Source organism: Harpia harpyja, chromosome Z (genome assembly GCF_026419915.1).
Source record: "Harpia harpyja isolate bHarHar1 chromosome Z, bHarHar1 primary haplotype, whole genome shotgun sequence".
Taxonomy (NCBI): Eukaryota; Metazoa; Chordata; class Aves; order Accipitriformes; family Accipitridae; genus Harpia; species Harpia harpyja.
Window position 1 is genome coordinate 4,742,039 of NC_068969.1, and position 18,763 is coordinate 4,760,801.

General features: G+C 34.6%; 2 protein-coding genes across 4 annotated transcripts in view; one reads left to right on the top strand and one right to left on the bottom strand.

Moving 5' to 3' along the window:
* The window catches only part of CENPP (centromere protein P), a 165,706-nt gene that overhangs the window by 127,666 nt on the left and 19,277 nt on the right, over positions 1 to 18,763 (bottom strand). The gene's annotated exons all lie outside the window — the stretch shown is intronic.
* Positions 4,595 to 17,032, top strand: OGN (osteoglycin). Its single transcript, XM_052779030.1, has 7 exons — positions 4,595 to 4,860; positions 5,492 to 5,744; positions 10,070 to 10,154; positions 12,079 to 12,237; positions 12,859 to 13,061; positions 13,655 to 13,750; positions 14,259 to 17,032. The coding sequence occupies exons 2-7, from the start codon at positions 5,577 to 5,579 to the stop codon at positions 14,427 to 14,429; spliced, it is 882 nt and encodes a 293-aa protein (XP_052634990.1). The 5' UTR covers positions 4,595 to 4,860; positions 5,492 to 5,576; the 3' UTR covers positions 14,430 to 17,032.

Below are 18,763 nucleotides of genomic sequence, written 5' to 3' on the forward strand. Positions count from 1 at the left end.
AGTAAATCAATGTTTCACTGCTTGCAGTTTATTTTGAACATGTTATCAAGCTGGTTCAATAGCTACCTTTTACTTTGTAAAACCTTTTCTATTATAATTATTCCAATCCAAAGCAGCTGGTCAACATTTTAAAGTGTTTAATTACACTTCATACAAAAGATACGCTAAGGAATATTGAACATGTTACCTTCCACATGGAGCAAAAAAATCACATACAAAAGAAAACTCAGCATTGTGTCTGGGTCTATAAATGCCCAGAAGTCATTAAAAGCTTTCCTTATTTGTCCCCATCTCGTTCTGTCACAGACATATTTCTAGCCAAGAGAAGACACTAACGAACATTCTGTATAAGTGATTCCCAATGTTCATCAGGCATAAGTAAGCTAAGCAACAATCCATACTTCTTTCTTCCAAGAACACTTAAAAACAATAAAACCCAGAAACTACAGAACTTGCCAATATTGTCCTTTAGAGACTATGATACAAGATGAAAGCCAAGGTCTTTAAGCAGCTGCAAAAATACACTTTCTTTGCCTAAATATAGAACAAACCTGAGTATTTAAAATTTTTTTAAAATCTCAGCTTTTGTTTAGTTCATAAGGAATATCTTGACAGCAACCTTACAGCACTCTCCCTAGTGCTGCCTCATAGCCCTCTTAACCCATGCACCCCAGAGATAAGGGCCCCCCCCCCATTTTTCTTCCTCTTCCTAGTGTTCTGACTCCCATTACACAATCACAAGTCTTTATAATGGCAGTACCAGTCCCTGCATCCACATAATTCCTACAGCACCCTGGGGAAGTAATTTCCAACCAACTTTACAGAGAGGAAAGGCTACCCCCCCCCCCCCAATCTGGTAATCTGCCTCTTTTTAGGTCCATCAGTTCTTCAGTGTCTTGCAGGGGTTTACCAGGAACAAAACATAAGTGCCTCACACGGAGCATTATCAGCAACCAGCCCTCAGTACCATTGTAAAACACTTTACAGCATTTCAAAGCAATGGTACGAGTAGTACAGAAAAGTGCTCTCCTATCATTTTGTACTAAGCTACTGAGGATTAAGTAAAAAGTGCTAAATACTAACATGGTAAAAAGGTAATTAACATGCTAGCACACCTATGAGAACTGGTTTTTGCTGAAACCCACAGAAAATAAAGAGAATTGCCCTCCCATTTAAATTGGTCTCATTTTCTCTGGCAACAAACAATGGATAAGAACTGCTCGTGGCAGCTTTCGCAGTCTGCACCTGCATGATTAGTTTTTAAGGAAAACTTTGGTTTCTTTTTTGACCTGTCTTTTGAAGTGTTAGTACAAAGGTGAGAACAGAAATGAACTAGTCATACTGAAGCTCTGAGCAGGGCAGAATGTATGAGGCCACTTCAAGTACAAGATAAATAGACTGAGCTGGACATCAGCCAGTTCAAATAATTCACAAAACCCGATTGTCTGCCTGCAAAACAAGACTTTTCCTCAGTTCCTCTAGGATATTTTCAGCTTGATTTTTTGCTTTACCTGCTCTTGACATATAAACAGTTCTAAACACTAGATTTCTTCCTAGATGCTGAAGAAGATTTAATCAGCAACACATATAGTTTGGATAGTTAGTTACCTTCATTTTTGTCTTGTTCTCCCATACCTTTCCTACATCTGCCATCCATACCCATTCAACTTCTCTCTTTTTCTCTTCTAAAAGCCTTTTATTCTTCATTGTCTAACCTGATAGAAGGCAACACTGGGGAACAATTTTTACATTTACTCTGTATGCAAGCAACCCTTTTCCCCTAAAGCTAAGTTTTTCCGAAAGCAGAATCCAGAGAGCAAGTGTCCCTTGTTAGACCGACTTGGATTCCCTCTGCCAGAAGTAAATAAGTGTTATACTTCATTTATACTTTCAGCTACATTTCATATCCTTACAAAATTGTAGGGAAATTACTACCATTCAAATTTAAGCCAGGATTCAGTTTCAGGACAATTAGTAAAATAACCATTTTAAATGCCTAACGTTTCGGGTGAAAGTATTTTGTGGGGAAATCAGTCAGCGAAAATGAGATATCATGGGTTAAAAAAAAAAGGCACACCTGACAAATCAGAAAGCATACTATGAACACATTATCAAGGCTTTCTTCAAAACCTGGAGCTCAATTAGTTAACAACAGAGCTTGTTTAGGTATTCAGAAAAGAAACAACTAAGTACATCGATCCTTGTAACTGGATACCTATACATCAAACTTCTAAGCACTAACAATACCTAGAAAGCACACTCTGCTTGCCAGAGTGAATACTTCCTGTCAGCTTCCCTATTGCCAATGCATATGAACCACATTTTCATTTCAGATGATTTGGATATTGTGGTTATTTCAAGTCATTTTGAGCAAGAATAAAGCAGCATTGTTGCTGAAAAAAGCAATACTATCCCTTCCTTGTTTGCAGTCACTTGTACCATCCCCTCCCTTGTGCCAATATGTGCATCTGTTATATGTTCAGATAAAAACAATTTTTATCCGAAATTATTTGTTGATACTTTTTCTTCTTCCTGGCACAAGGGATGACAAGCAGACGAAATACAGGACAGGACTACTACTTTATTTGGCACTGACAGTTTAAAGTGACAGTAAAACTATACTGTAAGGTAAACCTTGGTGACATCATGCCAAAGTAATTACTTAACATATCACTCCTCAAATGTATTTGTAAGTGTTCATGAGTTTCTTATAAGTGCTTGGATAACAACAGTGAGAACACACATTAGACATTTCTGTGGTAAGCATACCACTGAAATCGTGACCCTGATGAACACAGACTTTTGACAATGTTTTCTGCAGAAGCTGTTACTAAAGTCTTCTAGCTTGACAAAGCCTCTTCTCCTCTTGCAGATCAAAACAAGCAAGAGCCTTCTTGCATGAAGACTTCCTAAATTTTCAAGGCCTCATTTATCTAGTAATTTTCCCTCATTTTTAAAAATTGCCATATATACGGAAAAAAACAAGCTATTCCCAAGATGTTCCATGTACATAGCTGTGAAATCTAGGATTTCAGTGCCTACAAAATAAATTCTCATAAGAATATAACAAATGTATTTAATATTTTATATCATGCTTTCAGCTTCAATACTTAATACTTTTCCCTTAGAACATTTATCCTTTGATTACATTCAAGCATTGGAAAAACATGGATGCCCCAGAGCCAAATGAAATCTTAACCTGGATGTTTGGGGGGTGGGGCGGCAGCTGGAAAGAGGTAGGTACAAAGCAGAGCTGCTGTCAGGACTTCTGAAACATGCATGAAACCATGAGGGATGGTAAGATGGTATTGACACTGCAACTTTTTTGTCCCTTTCCTCAGCAAATCCACCCCTTCAATCACACACAGTACTCCTGACTGAAAGTTCCTATGTACTGCAGTAGAAAACACCTTAACAACCTAGCCACTTCAAAACTTTGGTTGTTCTTATTGTTCCAGCAGAACAGCAACCAATGTAATTCAGAGTCCAATTTCCATTATTATTGAGCCTCTTCCCTTTACATTTCAGTTATATACAAACGGCAAAATCATTATCCTAGAGCAAGCTCCAAGTCCAAATTGTGACATTGTTTAATTTGCATACAAACTAAACTAAAAACATTTTTATAAAATCCTAATGAGTTCAGAAAGTGGCAACTGATTATAAACTGGAAAAAAGTTTAGAGAGCAAATGGCTGTAGCCACCCTCCAATTTGCAGATTTACTACAGACATCTGGTTTCTAAACAAGGCAGCACTCACAAGAAAACTTAACCAAATAGGTCCACTGTTTATCCCCAACATTATTCTAGCTGACAGTGCTATCTAGAAAAAAGAAAAAAAGAAGTATGAAAATGAAAGAGAAATGTAAATCTGAATATACTCCCAATAGATTTTATTGCTACATACTTTTTAAAGACTCAAAAAAGCTACTTTGTAAACTTTCAAGTTGGTCATCTGGCTCCCATTTGTACTGACTGCCAAAAATACATAATAAGGAAAAGGATGGGGGAGGAAGAAATGCATTAGAAATCCAGAAAACTACTGCTTGTAGTTCAGATGAAAACTCTACACCTGGACAGCGTTTACTAAGTTATATACACAACTGACACAGAACTTTACTCAAAACAAGTATTTATTGTTAAACCAATTTTTCAATAAATTGTCTAACAACTCACTCAATGAAGCATTTAGACATGAATTAATTGTCTGAAAATCTCAACACACACACACAAAGTTCTAAAAAGTATTTTTACTTTCCAGAACCATTCAGACTGAAAAGTTTCCATTTCATACTTAGGTGAAACTTCTCTAAACATATACAACTTGTAACGAAACATTTTATTACTCATAAAATGTGACTAATATAGTATACGTATGTTTTGGCTCTACCTCTGTCTCAGTCAGAAAGCAGCTGCTTTGTCTCTTAGCTAAACCATTACACAAAATGGATAACACATGCCTTGTTATAGACCTCTAGTTGCACAATTATTATTTGATTTACAGAAAAAGCCTTAGCAATTATAAAGAGTAAATCGTCACAAAGCAGAAGGCTACCATTTTAACAAGTAATATCAGAAGTAGGATGAGCTAGACAGACTTAACATTTACAAACGTTACTCAAAGTACAACCCCCCTGCTCCAGGATATTACCTCTTACCCTAGGGAAAGAATGCTGGCAAAGCATTTTTTACCCCATGGAAAGCACTTCTAAGACTGTCAAACTTTGAAAGGGTATTCATTTCAACAATTTGGATGTAATTCATAGCTTTAGCCTTTTATCAATCCACTTTAGGCTAACCTATAGATAAGGATATCTGGTTTTATGACAATCACAGAAGAACTTTGAATCTGCTAAAACGGTAGGTGGACTTTTTTCCTATATTAACCTAAAGCTTAAATAAAACACTTAATTACAGTAAACAGGAAAAAAATGCAGTGTAAAGATTTATTTTAAAAAGTATTGCATGTCTATTTAAAATGTTTTAAAGATTATGCCTGTAGCCTCCTCCCCCTGCCTGAAAAGTGTACAACCTGTAAAATATTGAGGGGGTGCTATCTTCTCTTGTTTACTTTCAAATGTAAAGACAAAGACAATGAGTCTTTAAAGTTATAGAGCATTTAGGTTTGAAAACCATTATTTTGACAACCAAGAAAAACACATTTGAATCTCTCTCATTTTAATTAGTTCAGCTACATACATGCCAAATGTTTCATAAAATGCTTTACAAAATCCTCTTGCTATTAACAAAAATAACACACTGGGAAACAAGCAAATGCAATTAAGAAAATATTTTCCTTATTAGTTGGAAAATGTTGTTTATTATTTCCCAGTTTCTTTTCCTGTTAAGAAAAGTTTTTATAATGCTAGAGTCTAATTAAAGGATATCAAGAGTTAAAAGTTGTTCCATGTTCCTTATGCGCTAGAAACCCCTGCCAACTAGTCCTCTAGGCTTTAAATATTGTTTTGACGGATTGCATTTTCATTTCCAGTCACAAAGAAAGTATTCTCCATAGTTAACACACGAGCAGATCTTCACCAGCTCAGTGAAAGCCAGACACATTGTTCCATGCAAGAATGAAGACTTTGCAGACTACTTTTTTTTTGTTTGTGTTTGTACCTTTGGTAAATTCAGCACCACCTATACAGCAAGAATCATTCCAGTTTTATGAGTATGATACAGATATTACCATGGGAAGCCTGATCCAACAAGATTATGAAATGCAATCCAAGGATTTACGAAAGGTATTTTATTTATATTATTAGTTTAATATTTTTAACTGCTAAGCATTATATGAATAAGGTGTTACATGCATGTTTGCAAGTTTTATTGAAAAGTCTTATAATAATAGCAAAACATACAATGGTTTCAGACATCGGGAAAGCCACTCAAATTAAAATCACAAAAATACTACCCTTGCTGCAGTTTGAGAAACCCACAAAAGATAGTCTTTCACAAATAAAGAGTAAAGCATCATTTTTAACTCTGCTGTAGTTACATGCCTACTGTTGTAAGAGTTTCAAGAATGTGATATACTAGCTCAACAGTTTGAGTAATGCTGTATTAACACAGTAAGTTTGTTTAAAAACAAGGATGATGTTACTTAGGTTTGGGGTTTTTTTAGTATCAAAGTAATACTTGAAACAGTACTTTTTATTGGACATAACCTGCCAGCATAAACCACAGTTTCTCTTTTGACTTACCAAACTATCAAATTTTTTGCCTTGGTTTTTCAGGGGTGGGTTGTTTGGGTTTTTTGCAACTCAACAGTTCAGCAGTCCTGAACTACTACAGAATATCCAGTCCTGCAGTAGTCACCTACATTAACACTTTGAGAGTCTTGAAGGTAGCAATAAAGATTATACCTCACGGCACTCACCAGCACCCCCAAACGATCAATTCTGAACGTTTTGCTGCATGCTCCACATACACGCCTGTTAATTTAAACACTTAAGCAGAAGACACAAAAACAGAGAGTTAAACGAAGTACAACAGCCTCAGCTGACAGGGACAGTTAAAAACCTCCTACCTCTGTTCAGACTGCCTCTGACAGGACCTAAATGATATACATCAAGAGAATGAGATACAAATTGACCAGGCAGATGGAAGAAAAACTAACAGTGATTGCCCAAAAACTAGTTGCCAAGGAAAATACCACATAACCAAGTAAAGGGGGAACAACCAAGTATTAATAAATTCAAGGAAGTTTTCATTAACTGTACTTGTTACAATAATTTAGTATGATAAACAAGAAAAAAAAGACGACAGCAAAAGTTAATTAGTATAAGTAAAAAATTGCAGCACACGTATAGAAAAATTACTTCTGTATACCTTTTTAATATTTTCCCAATTCTACTTATATTACAGCTTTCCACTGTTAGACTAAAAATAGCAGCTACATATTTACAGTCAAAAACATCTAAGGTATTTTTAAATCTGACATCTGCCACAGTGATGAAGTATCACATTTTCATAAACCTGTGAAAAAGAGATCATTTAAATAACTCTTAACTAATAGGTGGCTATCCACTCACAACTGAGTAAGTTTTAAAAAAATACCAGAAGTGTTAACTTTAACTAGTTAGGCACAGCATCAGATGACATTCACTACTAAAATCATTCTAATGAGAATATGCTGTTTCAGTAAAAAGAACAATAAGGATTATACCTACAAGGAAATGGTGCCAACAGATGCGCCACAGACTAATCAAAGTCTCTACTGGCAGTGCTATAAACTAGAGGTCTTCCGAAGGCCAACAGTTCTGCTTAGGATAATTCTAGGAATGCAGTCGGTCATTATTTCCATCAGGTCAGTTCTCCAATGACATGTTTTCATTGCAAAATAATAAATTAGTTCCTTATGTGCAACAAATACATCTATACAAGTTCCAGTGTTCCCAGTTTAAACCATGGGATGCACAAACAAATTTCTATTCATCTATTGCAAGTTCTAACTCCCAGAATATTTCAAGTGTTAACTGTAACTGAAATACATGCCAACAATTTCCTCAAACATGCCCAGTCAGAAATCTATCTTGCATGACAAATTTAACTCCTTACTGTGCACTTGAACACACAGTTAGAAAAAGGATTTTGTGTTAACGATCAACAAAAAGTGAACTTCAGTCTACCACTAAGGAAAAGGTTAGCCAAGCAAAATGTATTACGATTATTATTTGAAACCACAGCCTCCTGAGTCTTGAATAAAATATTAGTAGTTTAAAAACATGAAATCTTAATTTCCACAACAGAACCACCCAATTAGACACTGTCTCATATCTGGACTAATTAATTCCATTTAATATAAACTATCAGCTTTATAGACCTTTGTATGCTATAAAGATGAATCAATTACTTTGCAGAAGTTTTAAGATGGTTAAAGTATTTAGATGTAAAATGTTAATGTGGTTTTGTATGGGTAATTCATGTCTGTGGAGTAAAGTGCAAGAGGCAGGTGGAATTTAAGTATGTAAGTAGGCCAATATTCCTTCAGTGCATTCCCTACATATGTAATTAATGAACTTCCTGTGGTTATAATCCAAACAATGTTCTGCACTGATACTCCACAGCTAGGAGTTTTTATAGCTCACCAGGAAATACTTCCAATATATTGGTTATTTATACTTTTTTTTTGGGGGGGGGGGGAATCTGTTGTTTAATTTTGTGTATTTAATGGTATTCTGAAAATAATCAGTTTTAATTTTTGTTGACATTTCCCACTTGCAGAAATTAGTCACACATTGTATTCTGCAAATGCATAGTCTTTCATAGATCACATCTCAAGTAGGGTACTGTACTAGAAATCTACACCTGGTACAGATACGCTGTGTCAGCAAACATGTTTTTCATACAAGCATATTAAAAGTGTCCCTTATGAGACAAATAAATACAACAATAGAAGCGCAGTTGTTTTATTGTAAGTCCATGTACACAGAAGTCTCTACTGGCATGGATACCTCAGTCAAGGACCATGTCTTCACATACCTAACCGACATATCTATGCAAGCTAAACACTTTTGCAGAAACCTTCTGTAAGATTTGCTGCTTGAGTCTAACTGTTCAGCTCACACCTCCCAGCTTCTCTACACCCAACACTGCAAAAGCTCTTGCCTTACACAGAAGTTTCATGCTGCAACTGCTAAACTGTTGCCAGCATTCTAACTTGGGTATAGAAGTCTTACTAGAGCAAACGAATGTATCCCAAACAAGAGAGCCATAGCCTGGATAAGACAGATGCAGGGAAGAGCCAAGGGATGGATGATTCACAGGCTAAAAAGGGGTCAAAATGACAGAGGCTAGCCAAGATATTTGTATCTCAGGCTTTATGTCAAGCTTGAGGGTTTTACTTTGCGGAATATAAAAATTCCCACAGTAAAGTATATACAAGCAACCAAATACTAAATAAAACAAAGTTAGTATCAAAAGTAACTTGACAGATAGCGTTACTTTCACACTGCTTTTGTGGAAGAACTATCTATCTGTGTGCTACATGCCTGAATGGGGGGGCGGGAAGAATTTAAAAAATAAAATAAAATAAAATTGATTTACTTGTGAGCACTCGCAGTGCATAAGAAGCTCTCTTCAACAGGGGACCATACTCCTGCCAGGTCCTGATCCTTAAGCACGTTTAAAGAAAAACATCTTCCACACCCGATAATGTACTTTTCTCCATGTGTTTTCAATAGCCACACAGACCAAAAAGCATATTGTCTTACTCTGTCCTACAAATATTCCCCATCAAAAAAGACAACAAATTATGCTAGCCAAGAACAATTGCCACAGTCATCATAAAAAAACCCTTAACTTTAATACATGCAAATCATAGTATAACCCACTGTACGTATACTATAATTCTAGAAATAGTATGAAATTCTCTAAAATTCCTATGGTGTTCAATGAAAACTTGACTACCATTTTCTGCATCACAAAAGGCCCTTTCTGTTAGCAGCCCAGGTCTTAAAAGAGACTTAAGTGCAGTTAATGGAAATGAATTGCTAAATTTCAGCCAATACCTAAAAGGAACATGTTTATAAACTAAGTTGTCCTGCAACTGAAAAGATGCAATGACTATCCGAACAGGGAATTCTGAATAACTTTAAATGCAAGAAAATGTTATTTTACTGAGATTATTTGGGTAAAACAAAAAACCCACAACTTATATTCACAAGAATCCTATCAAATTTTGCATGATGTGCCAAATCTTCTGTCTTCAGAACTCCAGGTTTTTGTAGACACCCATCCTACATATTCCTACCCCACCACACAGTCTATATTCTCTATTTTTATTTTGTGTCTACTGTTTTTTCCTACAGAACTTTACTTTTCTAAAGAACAATAGCAGCACCACCTTCCCTTCTTGCCTTTCAAAGTGAATAGCTAATGTACAAAAGGGGTAATACATACTCTTATACACTGGATGACTGATGTGATTTTAAAAATTAAATGTCATAAGGAACTATGTTGTAGGAGGTTCATTTTTAAAAGACATGCTATTTCAGATCCTTGTAATACTCTGCGGGTTTTTTGTTTGTTGTTTGTTTTTTAAAATAACATTTGCTCTCACACAAAGGATGGAACAAATGTTTCTCTTGACACTTCCCTAAGACTGCAAGGGGATGACAGTGAACGCAATGTACCACCAACAAAGGATACAAGTAAGTTAATTGATATGAATACTGTAACATTTAAGCTCTCCAAAAGAACATATTCTAATATGAAAATTTAATATACCAAGGATGACAAGGGATATAGAATTAATCTTTTCATTTATGAATATCTTTCATATCTCCTGTGGAAAGTCTTCTAACTTGTGATGGAGCAGGCTGAAAAAATTTAAAGGATCCTCAGGTAAACTCCTAATACACAAAGCACAGCTTTTAAGAATCTCTACAGACTTACCCAGTCATATTGCTGTAGAGATGTACCCAAATTAAATAAGTTAGGCAAGACAACCAAGAAAAACAAAATACACACGCCAATGAGTTCCACAGTTTAATCAAGTAATGATGGAACATGATGTATTTAAATTACTTAAATAGATTTCTTCAAAGGACTGGCTATTCTTACAGTTTACATTTGATAATCAGGAAGGTCAATGGTTCAAATACATCAGGAACATTCTTCACTAGCCTAAGTTTCCTACAGGCTCTGAGGTATATTGTCCAGATCTCTCCTAACGAGTCACAATGATTTCTAAACTTGAAAGGAACAAAGTTTTTGTCTGCCGAACAGAGCATTGAAAAAAGAAGACACACATATTTCAGGTGTATCTGTGATCTAAACTTTCAAAAATAACTGATGATTCAGCAAGACCACTGGAGCGTCAATCTCTACCAAAGGTTTAATCAAGGCTAGTTATTGCCAAATAGCATCTGTCAACAAGCCCCCATCAAAAGCATAACAAATCTGTAAGAACACCAGAGCTTCTAGTCACAGACAAGCATAAAAACTGTTGCCTTTTAAATAGTGACAACATTGTTTCACAATCATTTTCCATTTCCTACACTCTAGCATATGACAAACAAGACACTAAATCAAAAGAGGCAAATGGGGCAGGGCAGAACTGTAAAGTCTTACAAATGGTAATACTCACAAAGCTAAAGCTCAAAACCTCAATTCTATTCTATACAGTACCTCTGTAAGAAAAAAAGAATTACTCTATACATACTGGGTTAGCTTCCCAGTATTGACTGGCTACTTCTATAACTCTTCACTGGTTGCAGAAGATCCTATTTTACTGCATAGTGATAACAAACTACCTAGCAGTATGAGACTACTTTCTACTGCAAACAGACCAATTTGGAAGCTAACCAAAAATCTCACAATATAGAAAACACACTAGATCAGATAGCAGTGACGACTAAACTGGATTGAAAGCCATATTCGTTGTATGTATTTTAATATTGCTGTCATACAGGATTAATGCAAAGCAGAAATTACTAATACTCTACTAATGTCTATGAGGAATGGGACAAGCCATAATGGGCTTAAACTGCATTAAAAAAGGTACGGAGTTTCTCTCACTACTTAAAATAACAGCTATAAAAAAATGGAACAGATTGCCTAAAGTACTTATATAATCATCATTGCTGGAGTTTTTATAACAAGGATTAGACAAAATAGTAGCTAGGAGTAACACAGAGTATACATGACCCTGCCAGAAATGCTCCAATGCAATGTGTGCACTACCAGATGTTTCTCCTGCGTGGATTTCTCTTTTCAAAAGAATGGTTCTAAAGATGACATTTAACATGGCCACAGAGTTGCAGTTGTCATATTCACAATACTCTAAGCCAATTAAAGAACGAAGCTGAATTAAGATCGATTAATAGCATTTCAAGACATGCTCAGATAAGAACAGAGAATATACACAGGAAAATTATGCATAATAGAAAGAATACAAAACTCAAAAAAGTTCAAAATTTTACATCTTTTCAGAACTTGATGGCAATAGATTTTTTAAAAAAAATCTAATGATGGGAAATCTTACAAGATACTAGAGAAAATTCTATTTTGAATGTTCAAGCTTAAGTTAGTTGAATAACTTTTAACTATCTACTCAAAATAATCTGCTTTCAGATTTACCTACTTGTCTGCTCTGTGTGTGTTTAAGCGGATCAGTGTACTGCGAGGAAATAGACATCGAAGCTGTACCCCCACTGCCAAAGGAAACAGCGTATCTTTATGCACGATTTAACAAAATAAAAAGGATAGCAGTCTCAGATTTTGCTGACATTAGTAAGTAATGTTCAAATCTTAATTTCTGTTTATCTGATAGTATATTTGAAGTTGTTGTCCCTTAATAGTATGCCAAGATTACCAAAGTAAGATAGATTTTACGCTTTGCTAGATTTCATTATGTGTATTACTTATTTAATTCAATGCTTGTATTAGAACAGGAACTATGAAGGCAATATGGAAACCCATTTTGGCTCATGTATTCATCTTAATATTCCCACACAATCAGAGAAATAGCAGATCGCTAAAAATAAAATTTAACTCTGCATCCCATCCAGTCTTAAATGACCAAGTATTATTTTTCCTTCAGATGCTCCAGGGACATGTCTCCCAGCTATCTTACTCTACAACATGACAAATTCTATGAAATCATGTTGTCTCTAAGGAAAAAAAAAGGAAGGATTCAGAATATTTTCCTTATTATTATTATTTTTTTAAATTTAAGACCATGAGGATATCCAAATGTGGATTTTATTCCTATTTTAATAGTATTTATATTTGTAGATCACAATTAGGATAGTGCAGCCAACAGTGTAACATTCGACATATACAACCATACGTATTTCACAAGCCATGTAATTATAAATTCAGTATTTAGATTTTCATTTCTTTTGTGTGAAGCTACCTTGAGAAGAATTGATTTTAGTGGAAATAGGATAGAAGAAATAGAAGATGGAGCCTTTTCAAAGCTTCTGTTATTGGAAGAACTTTCTCTTGCTGAAAATCGACTTATAAAACTTCCTGTTCTACCTCCCAAACTAACAACATTTAATGCAAATCAAAATAGAATCAAGAGCAGAGGAATCAAAGCAAATGCTTTCAAGGTAAGTAAAAGACAATAATTTAAATAACCAAAGTAAATAAAATGAGTAACCAGACTATCCAGGATACCACCAAATGAATTCTTCCGTATTTTTGTAATCTAATAAACAAACTGCGATGAAGAAGCTTTCCAGCTTTTGTTTTGCTTTTAAGGCACTTTGGAATAATAGTCCTTTACACACTCACTCTCTCATGTTGATCATATAAACAAAAATTTCTATGAAATATGTTACCTACTTCCATTCTCTCTTACATGCAAAGAAAAACTTGATTCAAAATTGATGGCTCAAATACAGTTCTGAGGACCACATAAATACTAATAAACAAGGATATAGCTTTAGAGTGGTCTCAAGTTTTATAACAAATAAGCTGGCACTGAAATTTCCAAAACATAGAAGGCCTGTTACTGAAACTCATAAGAGTTTCTTGATACAACAGAATTAAACATTCACAGCAAAAGAATGTTTCACATTAGACCACTTTACAGGCTTTCTATGAGATCAGAAAAAAAATACTGTTGTCTTGTAAAAGGCACAAGTTACTTAACCTCAAGTAAGTAATATCAGCATTAATAATCTCTCTTTCTTTCTATTAGAAGCTGACAAATTTGGCCTACCTCTACTTAGGACATAACGCACTGGAATCTGTTCCCCTTAACTTACCGGAAAGTCTGCGTATTCTTCACCTTCAGGTATTTTTGAAGTAATTCCTTAACATTCTATTACTAAGAGCCTCATTAGTTACATACTTCAAACCAAACCCACTGTCTTTTAAAACAGTTCAGACTGCAGTTGTGGTACAGTTGTCTAATGCACCTCCAAATAAAACAATTTACCTCTAATCTGTATGGCCACAACCATTTGGTGTTCAGAAGTTTTTTGTAAGCTAGTTACCATGCAAGAATTTCTCATTAGTTTCTGTATATCAAGGACAGGAAGTGGCAAAAATAAGCAATAAGCTTTTAATCAATGATACATTTCAAACACTAATAACCACCTCAAACTGCTTATCAGCTCATTGATTGGCTTGAAGAGACTTGATTCCTACATATCTACAGTATACACAAATCAATCCCAATTACAAAAAAAATGGGAGGGTAAGAGGAATAAAATTGAAGTTTGAAAATTCTTCAACATATATGGGTGTGTATATATATATGTGTGTGTTTATTTATTTATAAAAATTGTTTTGTTTTGCAGTACAACAATATTACTACAATCACCGATGACACATTCTGCAAATCTAATAACACACGTTACATCCGCACACGTATGGATGAGATAAGGATGGAAGGCAATCCGATCCTCTTGGCAAAGCATGTTAATGCTTTTTCCTGCTTGAGAACACTGCCTGTAGGAACATACTACTAGCCACCACTTACGTCATTATACATGCCAAAACTTAAACATGGTAACAGATCATTCTTTTTCCTCTGTTTACACATTTCTATCCTCTCCCTTACTAATGCCATTTTCCCTGCATACCCAGAACCTATTACTATGTTGAAACGTGGTTCTCCTCTGAAATAACTATTTCAACACAGCCACTTTATTTAGTAGTTACAATGTCACCCACCCATGCTTTCAAAATCTTTTCTGTTAATGAAAGTGTAAAGTGTAAAAATACATATACACACACATTTACCTTCTCATCTTTTATTTCACCACATATTCTTTACATGTAGGTAAAAATCACATAAGTAACTGCTTGTTCACGTTCTTCACCAGTACCCAGAATAATCACTACATTTTACTTTCAAATAAACGCAAAACATTCTTTGAGCAAGCTACAGAGGAAAAATACATCTTAATTCCAATCCCATTTTTTTAATCTGAAATGAAACTTTTCCAGCTGACCTTCAAATGTGCATTGGATGAAGTTGCATACAAAAGGAAAGTTATGTTTAGAAATAGAACTTCTCAAAGTTTAACTGCATTAAATCTTCCTTAAAAACTTGGTTTGTGGAAAATGAGAATAATTCCTATTTAGGCTTACTGTACAAAGCAACATAGCAAGTGGAACTTCTCAAAGATGTGTTAAATCTCCTTCTACTATAGCTATCAAAATAATCTAAGAGTGTGTGTGTATATATTATATATCTATTTTATTTTTACACAAGTTATTTTTAATTGAAATATATGAATTTTGCTCAGCTGTACTCACAAGAGTTATTTTTGCAACACCAGGTTCTCATTTTAATACAATGGTCAAAGTACAGCATAATATGACTCCAAATATCTTTGCTATTAACAGATGATGTAGACCAAGCCTTGTTCCACTGATTTTTCTTGACAAGGAAATGTGTGACAATATAATTAACAGCAAAGCTGAATTAATGTTTTTACCTGTAAATAAGTAAGATTTCAGCTAGATGTCAGTGCAAAGATAATGTACCCTTGTACAACAATACTTTCGCTCATTAGGGAAAAATCAAATCAGAACTTTAAATTAAAAAGAAAAGATGATTCTATCATTAATCTAAAAATAGTGTTAACTTCAGGCAAATTAAACTGGCATCATTTCACTCAACTACTTTAAGCCATGCAGCATATTAGCAACACAAATTGATGTGTGCAGGCCTCAACAGTCAGTTCACAGTTATAGACATAACTGATACAGGACGCAATGTTTTTAATTACACAACTATACATTTCTGACATTTCATTTTCAGTTTCTCCCCTGGAATACCTACTGCTGGTGTAAACTCTTCAGATAAATGAATGCCAAAAGTGTGCTAGTTACCATTACCAGATCGACTTCATACTAATTTTGAAGCTAGTATAGATTCCTAATTTGTAGAAATAGTTAAGTATCAAATGCATGATGATGTATCACTACATCTAGAATACTGATTTTACAAGATATTTTGTATTAGTTTTATTTATCTTATTTAGCTAAGGCTTGATTTGTTAGTGCTTGTGCTATGGGGAATTAAGTGCACACTTAATTCTGAACATACTGATGCTCTGCCACTAAGAGTGTTGAGACCCAACTGACTTTCAGTCACTTTTTAAGTAACTATGTCAAGCATCAGCTGTGGGCTCATCTTTCTGGAAAGAGGATGCACTTCTGAAATGCAGGACAAAAATATTTTTGCCCTGAACCCATTACCCAAGAAGGACATAGCAATCCCCAATATTTTCCATTTTAAGTTATTTGGTATAACAAGAAAGAAATTCCATTGTCTAATACAACTGAGAAAAAACCAAGCCCAAAAGTGAGAATAATACTTGGTTTTCATTTTCTCGTGTAAGTCATAAAACTTTGATGTTTCCAGGTTTTTAGCAAAAGGTAAAAAATAACCCCAAAGCATGTAAAAATACATTCCAACTTCAAGCCAAATTTATACTAGGAAAAAATAAAAGCCACCAATTTTCTCAAGCCTCTTTTGACAAATGCCTAAGATGGAGAAAACACAGCTGGAAGTGTAAGTGTAGTAACGTTACATAAGCAGCGGCCTCTGATCTTATTCTCATCACAGCTCTTTCCAGTATTAATAGGATCAGTAAATATCACCAACACTCTTCCTATGAAAACAATTATGCGTATAGACAAATATATGCATTTATGTAATACATACATACATGTAAACATTCTAAGACCTAACCACTACCACATTATTAATTTTACATTAAAATGTTGTACATATTTTTGAAAAAGTACTAAATATCAACAGTAACACTAATTAATGCTCTTAATATTTTGTGAGCAAACCAAAGTAGACAACTTGTACCTTCTGAATGCCTCATGCAGGCAATAATTTACTCTGATATGTTTTAATTTACTTCCTTGTTTATAGCAAATTAATCCATCAAAACATTAAGTGAGAAGGGCTTCAGCATGCAGGATATTTTGCCTTCTATTTGTGTGACCAGAACTAATATCAAGCTGAATGTACACCATTCTATTTTTTTCCCTATCACTCATCTCTGTTCTGTATTTCCAATAAAACTTGAATTTCTTTTCTTGTTTATCAATATGCACTTCGACAATCTGCTCTTCCAGCAATGCCAACATGCTTCAGTTATTTAGCCTCATAGCAGACTAAAGGTGCACCTAAATCAGAAGATTATTTGCAGTTGTAAATCCATTTTGCAGACATAATATTTATTGTGGCAATACAGTAAGACCTGCCATACAAGTAATGCCATACAAAACACTTGTGGGACATTTTGCTCACCTCTTCAAAAAATCTACTTAAAGCACTACCTTGCAGATTTTTTCAGTAGAATAGAGGAGCAGCAGCAGAAGGTAGTAACAGTACGCTCAACTCTTGATTTTGTGTGTGTGTGAAGCATGCAAGTTGTAGACTAACCTGTTTCAGTAAAATGCCGCAACTGCTGAGGCACAACGTCAGGGAGTATATAATGCAGAGCACAAAATGCTTACAGCTGAACATTGCTCTACTCACACCAACCTAAATCTGCCCCTGCTTTCTTGAAAAGCCTGCTTACAGTCAAATCAATGTGTATTTTAAATTGCTTTTTTTGCATAATCCAAGTTATCCATCCCACCATTACTCTTGTTAACTGGGAAAACTCTCACTACAAAACTGCTATTTGTGACAGTCAACTTTTTAGAAATACAGTGCTGTCCGGCTTTGCTTGAAACTTGCAATTGTCATTCATCTCAAACATTCATTATTATTTGAAGTATTCAATCACTTCTACATTATTCCTTTCAAGTACCAAAACAAACAGAAAAGAAAAAATAATCTACCTTTCCCTGTTCTTACACTACCCTGCAAGAAAACCATTAGAAGCACTGTCTATTTCTACTTAACAGCCTCGGTAATTTTCTTTTAAATAACAAAATATTAGAAAAATTATAAACCCCAAACCCCACCCCAAATAGTCTTCTCTCCAATACTGTGCATGGTTACTTGCCTATATACTTGAAGTCTAGCAAGCAGGTAGGAAAAAAAATATACAAAGATTACAGACTCATTTTTTAATGCTGTCCATGTGTGAATATTAACAGGATAAGACTCTTCAGTTGTTTTTATGCATATGTTAAAACCATACTTCTACTTGCTTTCACACAAATTACTACAGAATATTAAGCTACAAATATACATTCTCCTCAGCAATCTGGTTATTTGAATTGTCAGATTTCATCTTTGAATGCTTTATTAATTGAACACTTTAATTAATTCTCTTAAACCTCAGAAAGTCTTCTATTTCTAAATGAAATCATTACTAATGCTAGCAGAAATAAGAAGGCCTAAAAAACTCTTCCTAAGCACATAGTGAATCATACGTGATAAATATTCTCCCAAATTGGTTTGCCTTTCTCAACAGCATCTTTGTCCATGGAAAGAAAAATACCTTTAGAAAGGATATTTGTAATATCAACAAACTTGTAATATATGTCTTCAGTGAACATATTTTCACACATCTTTTAGCAATAAATATATCCCTTCATTGTTTATACTCAATGTCTCAACAAGTACTTTTTATAATTGCACACAAAAGATACACACAATTTTAAAATAATCTCCAGAACTACCTCCTTTCTATTTTTTCATTTTTGTACTGAATTTTAAAATGAGAAATATTTACAACAGTTCACTGAATCACTGTCCCAGAAATCACAGTGACTGCTGTCATGAGGCTGATCTAAGGATCAGAAGGCATCAAGTGAAGTTGGAAAAAAAACCAATCAAAAAACCCTACACCACAAAGCCATAAAGCCCTTGGTGCTC

What these genes read in the sequence shown, in the direction of transcription:
- OGN (XM_052779030.1), top strand. Translation starts at nt 5,577, where the DNA reads ATGAAGACTTTGCAGACTACTTTTTTTTTGTTTGTGTTTGTACCTTTG. An exon ending in AATCCAAGGATTTACGAAAG is followed by an intron (nt 5,745 to 10,069) that starts GTATTTTATTTA and finishes TCTCACACAAAG; the next exon opens with GATGGAACAAATGTTTCTCT. An exon ending in CTCAGATTTTGCTGACATTA is followed by an intron (nt 12,238 to 12,858) that starts GTAAGTAATGTT and finishes TTTTGTGTGAAG; the next exon opens with CTACCTTGAGAAGAATTGAT.